Source organism: Pelodiscus sinensis, chromosome 23 (assembly GCF_049634645.1).
Source record: "Pelodiscus sinensis isolate JC-2024 chromosome 23, ASM4963464v1, whole genome shotgun sequence".
NCBI classification, from domain to species: Eukaryota; Metazoa; Chordata; order Testudines; family Trionychidae; genus Pelodiscus; species Pelodiscus sinensis.
Window position 1 is genome coordinate 13220296 of NC_134733.1, and position 17610 is coordinate 13237905.

Here is a 17610-nt window from a genome sequence, read left to right on the forward strand (position 1 = left end):
TCATTAGGCCAAACACACAGCAGCTTGGCTGGAGAATTACTCCAGTTATCCAAAGACAGGAAGATTTTAATAAGTGAAGGAAAGGCCACGGGACAGAATCACAGCACCAGGGCTGGAACTAGCAGGGCTTTGCACAGCTTGGACAGAGGCAAGAGGTAGTGTTCCAAATCGAAGATAGAGCTGTCCCAGGGGGGCACAGGCCCAGGGCAACCCCCCTCACTACAGTCCCCTTCTCCCCCCACCTTCCCCAAGCCCTGCCCCGGCTCCACCCTACCCTGGTGCCTTGCCCCTCCCCCAAGCAACACAGCTGGGGAATTACAGGGGCCTGGCAGCAGCAGAGTTCACTTCTCCGGCCACTCATCATGCCGGCAATGTGAGGAGCTGGAGCTGCTTAGCAGCCTGCTCTGTCCCGCCCCACCCTGTCACAGAGAAGCCAAGCACAGCAGGCCGAGGTGGTGTCACGAGGGGGCGGAGCATGCTGCTGCCACATGGCTGGAGCACAGGGGGGGGCCTGCTGTGCCCCCCATGCCAAGCTCCTATAATCCCCCAGGTCCCTCTTGTCCATAGGATGGTTGTGCCAGCTGTGACAGGGCCCCCAAAAGTGTGGGGCCTGGAGCAACCACCCTGACCCATCCTACGGCCGGGACAACTCAGATTGAAGAAGGAATAAAAATCAGAAAAAAAAACCTGATTAGGCAGTAGATGAGAGAAGAATCTTTGCCATTAGTAAGTGCCAAAGACCTGAAGGTCTGGAAAGAAGGGAGAAATGATAATTTGTAACAGACTGAAGCATGTCCCAGCTACAGGCCATGTTAGTGGTATCTAAGGACTGCAGGAACAGTAACAGCCTGCAAGTGGATTTTTTTAAAAGCCTTGATAATGCATGGGTTTGGAATCTAATGTGGATATTCTTAGTGCACCTATCCCAGTGGTAACTGAGCACTCTGCTTCTGAACCCAGTGCCCACTACCTGAATGCTGGGTGATGAATGACACCCTGCAAGTGAAATCTGCAGCTGAAAGATTTCAAAGCACTCCTTAATGGCTCTAACCTCACAGGAAATTTGCCATGTAAGGCCAATACAGGCAGGGAGGCAGTGTGCACTAGGTGTTGACGAAATGAGCAGTCCTCACAATTAAATTATTGATTAAAAAATCAGGGCACAGTAAGTAGCTTCAGTTCTATTCAGTAAGATAACTCAAAATGAGCATTAGGAGGCTAGTCCTGCCAGCCAAACTTCAGAGAACGATCGGTGGGGTGGTGGGACTTTGACATTTGGGTTTAATTCCTAACCCTGTTATAGACCGCATGCATAGGCTAGCCTCAGCCCCCCACCCCGTTGCTGTGAAATGCAGCTGACTTCTCTTCCTCACATTCTCTCTCCCTCCCCTCCCCTTGTTGTTTGCAGCGTAGGGGTAGCTGTGTTAGTTCTAGGATATCTCCAAAGAAAAACCTGAAGAGAAGGTGTGTGGCAAGAAAGTCCGTCTCTCTCACTAACAAAAGCTGGTCCTGTAAAATGATTTACTTCACCTACCATGTCTCTCTCCCCCTCTTGTCTATTTAGAATATAAACGCTGACTCTCTCTGAGAACGTGTACACAGAGCACGTAGCCCAATAGGGCCCTGGTGTCTTTGGAGCCCTGCCACAACTCTATAATTTGCTCCTTACAGTCTTCTGGCCATGGCTACATAGCCAAAGCAGCTCTCAACCGTATAGAATTCAGACATTTTCTGCAAAGGGTGAGGGGATGCTGGCTACTGCTCAAAGTAGAGTTGCCAGGTGTCCGGTATTCTACCGGATAGTCTGGTTTTTGGGCCCTCTGTCCAGTAAAAAAAAATCCAGAAAATACCAGACATGCGCAATGTCCGATATTTCCTGGCTTTCTGTCTGGACGCCGGACAGAAACCTGGTAGGGGCAGGGGCTGGGAGGCGGGGCGTGATCGGCGCTGAGATCCCTGGCTGCGTCTGACTCCTTAGGGAGGAGGCTTCTCCTTATCCCTGCTCCTGAGCACATGGAGGAGCTGCAACCAGACTCACTCGCGCTTCTCTGGACAGTGTGTGGGACTGCCAGCGCCCCGGGATCTGCACGTGCCCGGGTCAGTCTGCCCCCCCCCTCGGCTTCCCCTGACCCTTCCTGAACAGCTCCGCTGCCCCCTACTCCCTCCCGACCACCCCGTTCTCCTCCTCCCGATCTCCCTGGGCCAGCCACATTGCCCTCGACCCCTCCCCCACCTGCCTGGGCCAGCTGCACTGCCCTGACCCCCCGCCCGCTACCCCCGACCCCCCCTCATCTCCTCGGGCCAGCCACACTGCCCCCCATCAAGTGTGTCCGGTATTTTTTCTAAACCCACCTGGTAACCCTAGCTCAAAGGCCAGAATTAGCTGGACCAAGGTTCTGATCCAATATGGCCCAACATATCTTAGGCCAAGCTTACACTGGGGGTAAATTTGATTTAAGATAGCTGAAATTGCCTAAGACAAATGACAAACTTTCAACTGAATTTCTGGGGCAGCCTCACTGTGCGAGGCTGATGGGAGAAACTCTCTGGTCAAATTCCCTTACTCCTCATGACCCCATGCTGTACTTGGGTTGACAGGGGCACCCTTGGCGTTTGATTTAGTGGGACTTTACTAGACCCACTAAATCGAGCCCTGGAAGATCAATCTCCGGATCACTGATCTTTGCATAAGTATAGACAAGGCCTTAATATGGAAACACTATGGTGAAATTAGAGACCGAAGAGCCAAACTCTGAAGCACTGAGAGGGAAGGATGTTTTTTTTTCTGCTGGACAAAACATAACATTTCTGGCAGGCGCGAGGAGGAACTGAACACCATGTCCACTTGGGTAATATTCTGAATTCCTGGACGGACGCAAGTGTGTTTTTACATGCAACACGATTGTGTAATCAATCTCCCTCCACTCCCTCTGAAAGAACTTGGCTAAAAAGCCTCCACAAGGCTTTGGAAATGGAGAGCAGCCCGGAGCACGGTGCATTTCACTCCATTCCGAGTGCTCCTCAGCACAGCTGCAGAGCAAACATCACACACATAAACCAACCCCCCTTAAGCACTGCACAGGCAGCAGCTTTACTGCCTCCAGCTTGTAAGAGCTGCAGCCATCGAAGTCCAGTTTCTTTCTCTCATTGCATCTAATTAAGCTACGCACAAAAAAATCCCAGGGCGATGAACTATCTACACCAGACAGCATGACTGAAAAACCTGGAAAACTTTAGCTTTAGTGTTGGGGTTTCCTGCTTTGCTAGCTTGCGTCCTCACTTGATTCTGGGCTCTCACACAGCCCTGAGCTGGCTGCCTAGGGAAAGGCTCCATGCAAACAAGAACACAGTTAACTACCTCTTATGTGTAGGTAATTCACCCATGATTCCAGGTCATTTGAGATATACAGATTGTGTTTGAAGTAACAGCTGTTACTCCACCTTCTCTGCCAAGTCTGAGGAAAAACAGACTTTATCAACACTTGGGAGGATACAGCCAAAAGAAACACCACCCTGGGTTATCGATGCCATAGGCAGCATTCAGCCTCCCAATGAACGGTGAACCTCTGCCCAGCCTTGTGTTATAGCAGTGGTTCTCAAACTCCTCCCCCCCCACCATGGCCCACTCAAAAACTGCCAAGGATCTCGGTGCACCACTTAGTACACACAACATTTGGAAATATCAACTATTGCAGTGGTCCCCAACACAGTGTCCGCGGGCGCCAGCATTTGTGTGCGCCTGCCAAGTGCTCGGGGCTGGCCCCGCCCTGTACGTGTGGCACATGCGCGGTACCGGAGCCGGCCCCAGGCGCATGGTGCATGGGGAGCGCTGGCCCAGAGAGTGCGGCGAATTGGCGAGCGCCTACCCCGGGAGTGTGGCAAAGTGGCCGCCCGCGCCCCGGGTGCGAGGCACATGGGGAGTGCCAGCCCCGGGTGCACGGCGAATTGGCCACCCCGGCCTCTGGGCGCACGGCTATGGGGGGTGCCAGCCCCAGGAGTGCGGCAAATTGGTATCCCTGCCCCTGGGCACGCAGCTATGGGGGGGGGGTGCCAGCTGAGGGCATGTGGCTATGGGGGGTGCTGGCCCTGGGCGCACGGCTCTGCAGGACACTGGCCCCAGGCTTGCTGCAAATGGGCAGCCCCGCCCATGGCCCCAGGCACGAGGCTCATGGGGGTGTGGTGTATGCGCAGCTCCACCCCCAGGTGCGCAAGTGTCCCCGCCCTCTGGCACCCAGCAGGCGAACGGCCACGCCCCCTGGCACCCGGCAGCTTCAAATGGTTGGGGACCACTGAACTATTGTAAAGTGATTTGATAAAAGCACTATACAAAAAAAAAAGTCATGTGTTATTTTTGTTCTACAAATAAACACACACAACTCACTACTTCAGCAGTCGTTTGGGGAGAGCTATCTCCTCTCTTCCCTCTGCTGCCCTGGAGCTGGGAAAACCGTCTCTTTCTCTAGTTGCCACAGCTCTGCACATCCCAAATTTCTCCCACCCCCTCTTCTCACCCTGTGCACCGCCGCCTACCTTCGATTCCCTAGTAGATCACCACTTCACCTTACACGTGCATATTTTTCAGAGTCCAGGCACCTAATTAGTGGAGCCATGCCAGTGCAGCTCCACTAATTAGGTGGACTGCCCTTCATTCTCTCATTTGAGGCTGCCCAGGAAAATACCTTAGAGCAGGGGTGAGGCACCTTTTTTGGGTTGGTAGTTGCCGACCCACAGAAAAATCAGTCGGGGGTCACACAGAAGTGAGAAGCAAAAAAACAAACAAAACCCCAAATCCTCACTGATGTGGCCACCAACTGAGAAACAGAAAGACACTCCCCACATTTCCCACCCACACCAGAGCCTAGGAGGGCCCAGCATAGAAGATGTTGTGTGCTCCAGCCCCATGATGCCTCACAGTCCAAGTCTACACTGGTACTTTAAAGCTGTGTAACTTTCCGGCTCATCTGCCCCCAGTGCAGCAAGTGACAGTGCTGTAAAGCGCCAGTGTGAACCAGGCTACAGCTCCCAGAACTATTAGCAGCTCCTCGCGCAGTGATGGTTTCCATAGAGCACTAGAAGAGCTCCTGCCCAGTCCGCCAGCCATGGCCACACTTTCAATTTAAAGCACTGCCATGGCTGTGCTTTAAGCTGTTAAAGCATAGACAAAGCCACAGTACTTGGAAACCTTCTGCGCTTTTGTGGGAGGCAGAAAAAGTAACACGCGTGTCCTTGTCAAACGCCGTTTTGCAAGCCTGTACTTGAACTGGAGAGCATATTTGCTGGTGAGAGTCCTGAACTGGGGTGAAGTTGTGTGAGGCTCTGCTAAATAATACCTACTGCCCAGGCAAAAGATGGTACAATCAGGGCCAGCCCGCGCCATCTGTGCACCCCGGGAGGGTGGCGCATGCATGGCCCCGCCCCCGGCGCCCAGCGCATGCGCGACCCTACCCCCGCCCAGTCCAGCAGCCCCGTGCGGTGCCCCCTACAATGGGGTGCCCCAGGCGGTAGTCCAGTCAGCCTGTAGCTTGGGCCGGTGCTGGGTACAGTTCAGGAGCAGATGAGATTTCAGTATGAATAGGCACCTTAACAAAACCCTTTGACACACTGCAGGACATGCAGAGCCTGTTCTAGTAATCTATACAGCAGCAACATCTCCACTCCAGATTATACTCTCTTCTATTAGACACCTCAACCAGCTCCTTCCTGAGCTATTGCCCTCTGTTGCACAAATAGCTTGGCTGAAAGGATGCCTTAAAAAAAAAAAAAGCCACACGTGTACTTTGTGGCGGAAACAAAGTGATGGGTGATTGGGGAGAAGTGCCAAATCTACATTCTTTTTATAGGCACAGATTTAAGTCCCACTGGCCTAGTATCAATGAATGCTCAGAGTCAAGGACTGCTGCCCTGATCCCCATCTGTACTTATGTAATGCTGGCAGACTCCGGTCATCTGTGGATGGAATAAAACCTGGGACTTCTGAAACTTAGTGCATGATCCTCTACCACAAGCTAAAAGCCAGTTGGCTATTAATACAGGTTGTAGAACAGACACATTCTCTGTAAGAGAATGTCTACACTGCATGGCTATTTCAGGATGCCAGAGATATTCCAAAATAGCTACCCTGAGACTTAAGGCACCCGTTATTTTGAAATATTTTTCAAAATAACGGGCGTGCTATTTCAGAATCCTGGTAACCCTCATTCCACAAGGATTAAGGGATGTGTTGAAATAGCCCATTATTTCAAAATTTGGCACTATATAGACATGCCAAATTTCAAAATAGCCTATTTCAAGATTGAATTGAAATAAGATACGCAATGTGAGTAGCGCAAATTGCTTATCTTATTCTGAGTTTAGGGTGTTGTGTAGACACATGCTAAGTGGTGTCAGTGCCACTAGATGGGACAGTGCACCAAACCTAGACGGTGTGTGGGTTACACTCATGGATTTTCACTTAGAAAACCAAACTAACAGAATTAGCCTTTCTATGGCACTTGCACTGTTTCCCCCTCCCCAATCCTGTAATATTATCCCCATATTTCAAATGGGTTCCCAAAGGATAGTAGAAGTTTTAGACCCAAGGCCAAGCTCACAGCTAATCAAGCAAAGCAGCTTCTCAAGGCCAATTTCATAGCAATCAAAACTTTCAGCAGGAACACATCATCAGCAAACCCTCCCATGGAAACCAGACAGCGTTCCTGCTGTGTTGCCCACCTGACAGACTGCCACAGAACTTGGACTGGTCAGAACTTATATCTCCCAGCTTCTGGGTAGTCCCCACCCTCAAGCAGGCAGAGCACCAGGCAGCTCAAGGAGCTGCATCAATTTTCTTTAGAAAGTCAAAATGAAACATGAGAAAATTTTTCAACTGAGAAATTTCAGGTTGCATCTGTTGCTCAGGAATGTCTGAAATCACAGTTTTGCTCCTATGCAGGACTTATTTTTTTTCAAGTACCAGAATTCTTGTCCACTGGGGATTCTAGGTTCAAACCAACCCAAATATTAAGTGCAAATCTATTTAAGGAAAAGTAGGCCCTGGCCAGGCTGTTCCTGCACAACACAGTTGCCTTTGACAAAAGGCTGCAAGCCACCGTAACATCTGTGCAGTCATTAGGGCTGACAGCCATTGTGGGCCCAAGAGCAAGGTGAGGGCCCAGCTCCAAGTCCCCGAAGGGGCAGGACCTTGTTCAGAAGAGGCAAATCCGGGGGCAGACAGCCCTCAGCTCTGCCTGAACCACAGTGCTCCCCCCCCCCCACACGCCTCAGAGACCTAGTGGTGCTCTAGCATGCAATTCAAAGGGGCCCAGAGCTTTGGCCCTTTGAATTGCACAGTAACAGCAGCAGGGCTGAACCCTTTGAATTGCTGGGCCCCAGCAAGGCAACTGACCTTTCCCCCCGTCAATCCTGCATGGTTGTGTGAATGGAGAAACATGGCTGACTGGGCGAGTCCAAGTAGTCCCAAGGACCTGAACAGCAAGTTAGGCAGTCAACGTGCAATACCACGTGCTTGTGTGAAGTGCTCTAGCTGGTATCTCCTAAAAGCTATGTGCGTATGTGGATTGGGTGGGATTGGGAAACAAGCATTTTGAGGCAGCAGAACAGAATGCACCAGGGCAGCCCGAACTCTGGCGGGAGAGCCTTGCTAAACAGTAAGCAAGTTGTAAAACACAAGTCAGACAAAACATCTGGCAGCTGCTTCAAATAGTTCTTCGTCTGAAGGGCGGACAAGCCTGCAAGAGACTCGTAAATCAAAACATTTGTGAGGACAGGGCCAGGGCCCTGGGGAAGGGGGGGGGGGGGCGCACTTTGTGCAGCTCTAAAACAAGCCCTTCTCCCTTTGGCACCACTTTCGGGGCCAAGGAAATTTTAAAAACAAAACCAATTAAATAAATCTCCAAATATTTCCCCCTCTAATCAAATTCAAGCCAGCCTTTGGCACGAGACCAAGATTATTAGCATACAATCAGATGGGGAGACTCAGAGGCCCGACAGCTTCCACAGGCCACTGGGCAAAGTGTGTGTGTGTGGGGGGGTCTGACTTTGTGCCCCCAGAAGGAGCTGGGCTAGGCTATGTTGGGCCCCACAGTGGCCCTTAAAGCAGTCTGGAATGTGCTGTACAGTGCTCCAGTAGCAATTTCAAGAGCCCAGGGCTCCGGCCACCACAGTAGCAGCAGCTGCAGCTGGGAGCCCTGAGACACTTTGAATCACCAGGCCCTTGGGCAACTGCCCTCTGTCGTCCGTCCCCTTCCCCCCCCACCCCGCCCCCGTTGAGAGGCCTGAGGGGAGCACACAAGGGGACCCTTTCCGCTCCTAGCTTCAAAACAGCTTCACAATGGAGAAGATCTTTTTGCACCCACAGCGGAACATTCTCTGCCTCAGGCAGCAAAGGAAGCCTGGTTGTGGTTCAGACAGACGTGGGGTGTGGATTCCAGGAGCTCTTCAGTCACTTCTCAGCCTGAGCGGGTGTCCTCTGTGACCTTGTGCAAGTCACAACTCTCTTCCTCTGCTCCCATCTACAAGGAAATGGGGCTACTCCCTTTCAGCCAAGACCCTGGGCTGAGGTACAGCTGACAACTTTCCAACCCTCTTGCCCTACTCCCTCTCCCCTCCCCTTCTTTGAGGCCCTGTCAGCTGCTCATGCCATCTCCCTCCCACCCTTAAATACTTTTAAGACTCAGGCCTGTAAACACATTTGAAGAGACTCTAAAAACAGGGGGAAGGAGCAAGTAGAAATTTGTGTCCTGGCTCCTATTTAACCAGGTTCCTATCTGCAATGAGGAGGGGTGAGGAAGATGCATGGCATAGCAGAAAGGACAGATATGCAGGCCTGGGCTGTATTCTCACATCCATCCTTAATCACTATGACCATAACCCCTCTTCCCATCCTTTTGAATGAGACTTAAGCTTCCTTTGCAAAGGATCTTGGACCTTGAAATTGCTTAAGCTGTGCAGATAGCTGTGCACCTGTGCAGATAGCTATTTTACCCTAGCCACCAAGGCAAAACTCTCCTTCACACTTCTAAGTTAATTTAGAGGGGTTTTTTTGGGGGGTGGGGGAGGGAAGAAAAGTTGTCTGGATTCTTCATTTTCTTTCAGAGATTACCACAGGACTTCTAGGGAGAGAGGAGCATCAGATACCTTGCGTTACGTCACAGATGGCAAAGCAGGAAAGACGGCAGTAAAAAAGGAAGGCAAAATTCCATGCAGATTAACCGTGATTAGTCAGCGCGACAGAAGGGAAGCAAGCGATATTGGCCAGCAAGCCATCCTTTGTTAATTCCATCCACATCCCATGACTTCCTGTGTGGTTGCTAAGGCGATGTACATAAACACGGCAAACTCCACGCCCCGAGCAGGTCATTTATTTCAGATATTCCCAGCAGCTGGAACACAAGCCTGTTTGGGTGTCTGGAGCAAAGCATGAACAAATTTCTCAGTCTTTGGCGCCTGCCCCACCTTCAATCCCCACAACTCCAGCTGATTGCTGGGCCCTTCCTCCCCCCCATAGTTTATGGCTCAGTCGAGCTTGCATTCCAGAGAACATTGATGGGACAGGCAGCAAGGGAGGCCAGCTTTGTCCACATATGGTCAGAGCTTTAATATTTCTCTTCCAATCCCTGCTACCTGCAGCATGAGAAAGATGCAGGGATTAATTGCTACCATGTGTGCAGGCCACCTCACTTAGCATCATTCCATTACCGCTTTCTTTTAAATGTAAAGAGATGACACCATATGAGGGCCAGGTGAGCCAATGGGGGGGAGAGAGGGGGAAAGAGGGTAAAGGGGGAAGTTGCCCTGATGCCCAGCAAATTCAAAGACAGCAGTGGTAGGTGAAGCCATGGGCCCTTTAAAATCGTTGCTGAAATGCTGTGTGGCTCTGAGGACTTAGGGGGCAGGGGAAGGAGATGAAGGGAGGAGAAATACTACACTGCTGACAGCCAGCTGGCCTGGGCCCTGCCCTTTGTCACAACAATCATGCAGCTTACTGACATGTAGGGCCACTTGGGCAACCTATCACTGGCCTAGATAACGGTCCATTCGGGCCTTACACTGTTTAGCTGAAGATCACCAAGGCTTCAAGCGAACGAAAGTGCTGCAGTGCTCGTACATCACACAATTACTGGGTAACCCTGCCTGTCCCCCTCCTCCCGCTCATTGGGAAGGAAGTTCCCCATAACAATAGGGCTGCAGGCTTGGCCCCAGGTGACAGAAAATGGTGGAGACCAATGTTCCCTCTAACTTTTTTCATCCACATGAAGAATAAATGTTATGTGCACCATGGCATGTGTCGATGTGCACCACCAGCACAAACACACGTTACTGGTTGTGGGCACTCTGCTAATCAGCAGGGCAGCATTTACAGTCACCCAAGCACTCAGCTTACAGGGAACACTAGCGGAGACCTGAACTCAAATGGTACCTGCTGTCACAGGTGGCAACACTCCCACAACCACCACAAGTGACCAAAGGAAATGGGAGATTCTCTCTCTGGGAGTCCTTAATTCAAAGTCCAGGTGCTCGTCTGGAAAATCTGCTCTAGCCAAACGAGTTTGAATGCAGGGATACGGGGGTAAAACGTGAATGGATCATGAAACAAAAAAAGTCAAAGTGCTCTAATGGTCCCTTTCTGGCCTTACAATCTATTTAAAAAAAATTGGAGCCATCTCAGCCTATAGTTGTCCACTATGTGCCTCTAGTAGGAGAGCACCGCCACAAGACCACCACAGATGAGTCTACATAAAAGCACAAGCACAACTAGTAATGATAGCTCTGAACCTAAAGGGAGGGAGGAAGAAGCTTTTTGGCCTCAAGAGCAAGCGTGGTCTGGATGTTGTAGTCCTACTGCTCAGGATTTAATTCCCAGCTCTGGAACAGAATTTTTGGGTAGCCTCAGAATGCTCTCTGTAAAATTGGTATAATCCATTCTCTCATCTTCATTTGTTCTGCTCAGACTCCATTCTTCGGGGCCGGTCTCAGTCTGTGGATTCACAACTGATCTCTGATTTTGGCCACCCCTCCCAAGCACAAATAAAACACGACTCCCGATTGATATTTAATCAACTTTATTTCTGTATTCGGTTACTTAGTATTATCTACTGCTGTACAAGAGAACGCAAGAGTTTAAAACTGTACAAAGCAATGCAAAGGGGGACAGCTAAGAGATGGTGGAGACAAAGGGGGTGCTAGAAGCACAAAAATAATAGGGCACAACGTGGCTACTTCCCAGGAGTGGTGGAAGACGCTGGTAGAGTTGAAGGCAATAAAGCTAGGTTCTATACACTCTGAAGTCTCTTGTGCAACTTTGTACGTGTCTGACCTGGTAACAGAAGCTTGTACAAAACCTTACATAAAATAACCATCCTGGTTACATTTAAAAAAACAACAACTAAGGGGCACACTGAACCCCCACCCATTCTTGGCACCAATTCTGTGCTTTAAAAATATACTATGCCAGTAATTTTTTAAAAGGTACCTACAGCAGCTGTTTAAAACAGGATTATACAAACACCACAAATATATATATTAAACATTTTCAACAAATAAACTCATTTGTACCTGTACAAAACTGAAGCAACACACAAACATTGTTTTTCAAGACAAAAAAGAAATGTGCAAAATAACCCCAGAGAAGGCAGCTTAATAGCCTGCTATTTGGAGAGGCCAGGAGAGAGCAGCTCCTGTTGATGGACTGGGTGCCCTCTTTTTGGCTGCAGAGGTGAGAGTCTTTATTTGGGATATGCAAGAATTCCCCTCCCTCCCTCCAAGCCTTTAAGGTCTCAAGGGTTCTCCTCCCCCTTGTTTTTTAACTAACTTGCTCGGTTTCTCTTTGCCATGCATGTAATGCATCGTCAAGCTACTTTCCATCACATCACCCTCTAGACGTCTGGTCTGCTGACATACTGCAAAGCTGAACGCACACTGCTCACACCCTTCCTCCTGGGTCATCTTTCCATCCACTCGCAGGGATGACACAGAGGGTTGCTCGTGCCAGAGAGCAAGGGAGAGATTATCATGGACAATGGGAGGCTGGAGAGCTTTGATCTGAAATGCTCTAAGCAGCTTAAAGCAGAAGATTCCCTGGCAGATCCATTTTGGGGGCACCTTAAGCTTACAGCGAAGTAGAAGTTTGTGGCTGTTAAGGATCTGCAATCGATGTCAGTTTGGAGTGGCTGGCTCTCCAAGGAGGATGTTGCATGCCAATGTTTTATGGCAGGAGGAGGCACCTGACCTAAAAGCTGTAGGCTAAAGAGACCACAAGAAAAGAGGGGGAAGATGCCGAGGGGCTTCTCGAAGCCCCTTCGTTTTCCCAGTCCACAACAGGCTTTATCTGCCACTGGTGTCACGGGCAGTGAAAAGGAAGACAGACAAGACAGGAAAATAATGGAGTGAGGGATGGAGAGTGATGGTGAAAGAAATGAGATTTAATCTACATAAAGGAACAGTTAAGACAGCGTGAGACAGTATCGTGACACTGACATGAGCCACAACCACCTTAGCCAAGTTTCTTTTTTTTCTTTTTAAAAAAGTGTCCATGTGGAGATTTTTGGTGTCTTCACTTCCCATGGAAGTATTTTACCTCTTTGCTTTTCAGAAGGCCCCCATCTCATGCCATTCCACACTTAGCACCTGGCATTTGACCTGTTGCCATTCCCAATGCTTCCCCCTCCAAGCTTCATGTACTCTCCTTCATCTGGTATACTGGGCAGAATTTGCTCCTAGACAGCAGGCATTCAAAGGATGCTCCACAGGTGTTTGCTAGGAGCCGGTAGGAAAGCAGCAAGGGGTGTGCAGAGATTCTGCAAGGGTGGTGGATTTTCGGTTTGGTTTTTCTTTTGGAAGCGTGCGGGGATGTGACTCATCTGCAAAGGTCATCTGAGTTGTGAAACAAAAATACTTGAAAACGTCCATTTTCAGGGCATATTTGGTTTTGGCATTGGAGGAAGGTACTTGGGCAGAGGGTGTCCAGTACTAGCAATAATGGGGGAAGGCTGGCAGAACCACTGTCCAATGGGTCAGCGCCAAATCATTTGCCTGTTTCAGTTCTCACAGCACCTTTCTAGCTATAGGTCATTGGTAGAGCAGGTAGCTCTTGAGGGATGCTGGCAACGGCAGCGTGGGGATCTCGCTCAGTCGATCCTTGCCCAGAGCCAGCCGCACAGAACGCCGGCACAGGTCCATCAGAGGCAATGGTTCGGCTGCAAGACAAAAAAGCCACATGTTAACTTGGGACAGAAGTTAAGAGTCTTTTGGCTGTGCTGCTAGTTACAACAGCCAATACTCAAGAGGAGTAAGAAAAGCTGAGACTCCGGCCTGTTCAGGAGCCAGTCTACCCAACATCCTTTGCAAGCGAGGCATCAGCTCTAGGTTACTCTGTGGGGGGTCCCAGTAGGCAACAAAGGCTGTGAACTATCCATAGCAAGCATGGAAGATGGTGCATGCCCTAGAAACACCTACTGAAGATAAGAACGGCCATACTGGGTCAGACCAGAGGTCCATCTGGCTCAGTAGCCTGTCTTTCGACAGTGGTCTATGCCAGGAGCCCCAGAGGGAGTGAACAGAACAAGTAAGCTTTCTCCTATCATCTATTTCCAGCCCCTGACAAACCAACAGAGGCTAGTGATTCCACTCCTACCCATCTGGGCTAATAAGTATTGATGGACCTAACCTCCATGAATTTATCTAGTTCTTTTTTTAACCCTGTTCAAGTCCTGGTCTTCATGCCAGTAGGATTGGAAAGGAGATCCTGGAATCCCCCATAAGGAATTAAGGAAATGTAGCAGCATTCAGTGAAGGTGGGAGATCCCACATTTTTAGACACCACAATGTAGGAACCTTTGTGAAAGCTGTTTAAATACAGGACTGCATCTCACAGTATGATTTACCCCTTATAGGCACATCAAAGCCATGCACTGCTCTTCGCAGTCCTAGGCACCCCAGAAGCCTTCACATGCTTACTTCTGACTCCCATAAAATACAGAGAACCCAGCTCGATCAAGCTTCACAAGCTGCAGCAGAGAATCTCAACTCAGATTTAGCAGCACCAGCCGGGGCTAGACACAACACCCATTAGCTCACTGTTCATGCAGCATGTTTCATAACACTTTATTTGGAGCTCACAAAGCCAGTTGTAGTGGGATGTCTTTCTGTATATCCTTGGTAGACTGGGTAAGTTCCCTGGGCCAGCACTGCATCCCCCCACAGTGGAGCTAAAGAGTTTCTATTCAGTGAACACTTCCTGAAATGCAAGCACCATGCTATTAAGGCTGCAGGTCCACCAACAAGGGGAGAGAAGGGGGCAGCTGCCCCCAGGACTCAGCGATTCAAAAAGGCCTGGGGCTCCCGGCCACCACCACTGCTATCGTGGTGTCAGAGTCCTAGACCCTTTAAATCGCTGTTGGAGCCGTAGAGCTGAAGGGCTGGCTGGGGAAAGCTAGCCCCCACCACTTCCAGGAGTATGGAGTCACCCCCTCTTGCCCAGGGCCCAGCAATTCTGTCGCGCCCCGCCCCTCCCTCCCATGCAGGTGTCCTGATTGCTAAAGCTAAATCTTGCACTAAAGTATGCATCACTGATCTGGGTAATTTTTCTTCTGCAGCCAACCAGCCCATCTTCCCTCCTCCCTCTCCAAAAACCCTCAGTGCAGCAGCTCTCTCTTCACCACTTCCCCCTTCCAGGGACATTTTCTAATGAGGACCTCAATCTCCACCAGAGGATGATGGGAGCCACCCTGAGAAAAATCCAAAACCTAATATGAAATCAGCCCCAAAGAACAAGTTGAGCTCATTTGCCTAAGTCAGGATTTCAGGGGCTGGGGTGCATAAGGGCTCCAGCAAACCAGGTTTTACATCGATATTTAAGGAGGCAAACCCACAGCACAGACTTGTGGGCGCTCCCAGAACTGGGTACGGAACATGCTCTACCAGGAAGTTTGCAAGTATGGTTCATGACAAAAATGCTTTCATCATACAGTAAGGAGAAAGCTCAGAGGTGGCTGGCTCCCACCCAGGATTAGGACCCACCTAATGAAAAAAAGCCAGTCGTGAAAAGCCCAGCTTTGTCCTGGATCCACAGTTACATTTCAGGTTATGTTGGACTCATCATGGCAGCATGCCAGCAGTGAAGAGTTGGGGGAATGTTTTTCATACTGAAGTATTGCATATGCACATACGGTGCCATACACATCAATGCATTAGGGAGTTGCTGTCCAGTGTTCCCTGTAAGCTGAGCATGTGGGCAACCACCCAGAAGAGAGTCAGGTGCTGCCCAGCTGATTAGCGGAGCAGCTAGAGCCAGCAGCATGAGATTCTACTGGTGATGCACATAACATTTATTCCGCACGTGAATGGAAAAAAAAATCGAGGGAACATTGCTACTGCCTCTAGCACTCAGGAAGGAGGAGGAATCTATGAAGGTCAAGCTCTCAGCACAGTGAGCATAGGGAATCCAGGAGGTTGAGATAATTTAGAGAATCTCCAGTCTGGCATCTCCCTATCTCTTGGGTTACAGTTCTGCTACCTTAGCAAATTCAGAGCCCAGAAAAAATGTGGGATTCTATGGACCAAACAGAAGAACCTCTGCTTTCAGATGCATGAACAGCAAATAGGAGATGTAGTTAAACCTGAGTGAGCTGCCACAACAGATTAAATACCAATGAATATTTACTAGGAACATTTCACTGATCTCCACAGCAATGACTGGTTTCTTGAGCTCTGAAAGGGCAGACAGCATGAACCAACGTTACAGCTGCACACAAAGAAAAGGATCTGAATTTCCTGGAGTTTGGACTAGATTAAGTTCTCCAAACTCATCCGGATTGAGCTGTAGATAAGGGGCAAGGTTTTTCAAAATCCTCAGCTTTGGGCTTTGCACTACCCACTTTAAGAGGCATCAGTTAAAAAAATATATCCAGGCTGCTGCTCGAACCTCCAAAACGGGGACTTTACTAATCTTGGCCACATGTGTCAATTTTCCTGCTACTGGGAGACAATGTTCTTCAGTCAGTTTGCTGACGATGTGTGTCATTGCACTCATGCTTGCTTCCAGAATCATTCCAGAAAAAACAAATCCCTCTTGCAGCTCTCCAACTCTTCCCACATTACTGAGTACTACCCATGAGGGCAGGGGACTAGACTCGATGACCTCTCAAGGTCCCTTCCAGTCCTAGTATTCTATGATAAGAGTTTTCAGATCCAACCTTCCTCTTCAGTCTGAAGCACTGACACACTCATTCAGGTTTCTTCCCACCATTTTCTGATCATTGTAGCCATTACACCTCTACCTTTTGGCCTCCCAATCCTCATTACACACCAATTCACAAGACCGCTGGTTACAATCAGCCTGTTTTCCCATTAGCAAAACCATGGCAGTTTTCTCCAAGCAGGTTAGTTGGAATCCTGTCATAGGCCCCAAGGCCAGAAGAGATCTTTGCAAACATCTAGTCTAATCTCCTGCGTAACACAGGCCAGAGAACTTCCCCAGAGTCCCTCCTAGGGCATGGTTTTTAGAGAGTCATCCATTCATCCTTGATTCCAAATTCAGAGGCCATGCATGTCAAACCAAATCCTAAATGCCATTTCCAACCCATACTCTTTAGGGTCTATACATCTCTCCCTCCCCCTTTCCCACCCATCACGTGGCCTCTCTGCTTAGCCAACAATGACAGCCTTGCCCTCCAATTGTTCTCTGCTCTTTCCACTCGGATCCATCCCTTTGTCTGACCTGTCCTCTACATATACAAAGACTTCCCTGCACAACCCTGAAGCTCTGCTTCAGAGCAGCAAAGTCAGCTAATTAATGGCATCGTGGCAAGGCATATGGGAGACATGAGTAAGTTATTTTAAAGGGCAAAGAGGCATACTTGTTTCTCTGAGGCCAGGTCTGTCTACACTACAGCTGAAGGTCGGCTTCAGGTATGCAAATCCAGCTATGTAAAAAACATAGCAGGAGTTGCCATATCTTAAGCCGAGCCTTGGTGCCGTCCTCAGAGCAGGAGGTCAACAGGAGATACACTCTTGTTGAAATCCCTTACTTCTCACAAGGAGTAGAAGTTCTGGCATCAACAGGGGTGCCCTCAGTGTTTAATTAAGCAGGTATATGCTAGACTGGCTACATCAAAGGTCAGAAGATTGACCAATGCAACATCCGTCTTCTACATGGTTTAGACGAGGCTTCATTCTACTCCCCACTTCAGGCCCCCCACACAACACCCTTCATTTGTCACTTTGCCTGTAAACTCTTCCAAGCAAGGACTGAGTCTTTGTTTATATGGCATGCACCACAGAACAACTAGGACCCTCCTCTGGGCCCATGGCATCACTGCAATAGAAACTTGCCAATGCAATGGCCTTCAAAGTGGCATTCGATGCAGACTAATCCTGCTAAATTGCACCTTATCCTACATTGATTTGCGAAGATAACCCCAAAACCGCCCCGTAAAAGTGACCAAGAGGGGCCAGGAGCAAGCTTATGTTGGCGGGTGAAAGGAACACCCAGAAGAACAAACCATGCTGGATTCTGAACTGCTGACCCGGAGAACCCAGCCGCTGCTCGGCGACCCCTTTCACAAGCATGGAGCCGTTTGAGTGCACTAAGCTCCGTGCACCAAGTACTCCAGC

General features: G+C 49.6%; 1 protein-coding gene across 7 annotated transcripts in view; it reads right to left on the minus strand.

The window, feature by feature from the left end:
* Window positions 1–11043: 11043 nt before the first annotated feature.
* The window catches only part of SPSB1 (splA/ryanodine receptor domain and SOCS box containing 1), an 80306-nt gene continuing 73739 nt past the window's right edge, over window positions 11044–17610 (minus strand). For all 7 annotated transcript variants that reach the window (XM_075906489.1, XM_006127088.4, XM_006127090.4 and 4 more), the window contains one exon: window positions 11044–13193. In XM_075906489.1, the coding sequence (XP_075762604.1) occupies window positions 13066–13193 (128 nt within the window). In that variant the 3' untranslated portion in view covers window positions 11044–13065. The remainder of the gene's footprint in view (window positions 13194–17610) is intronic.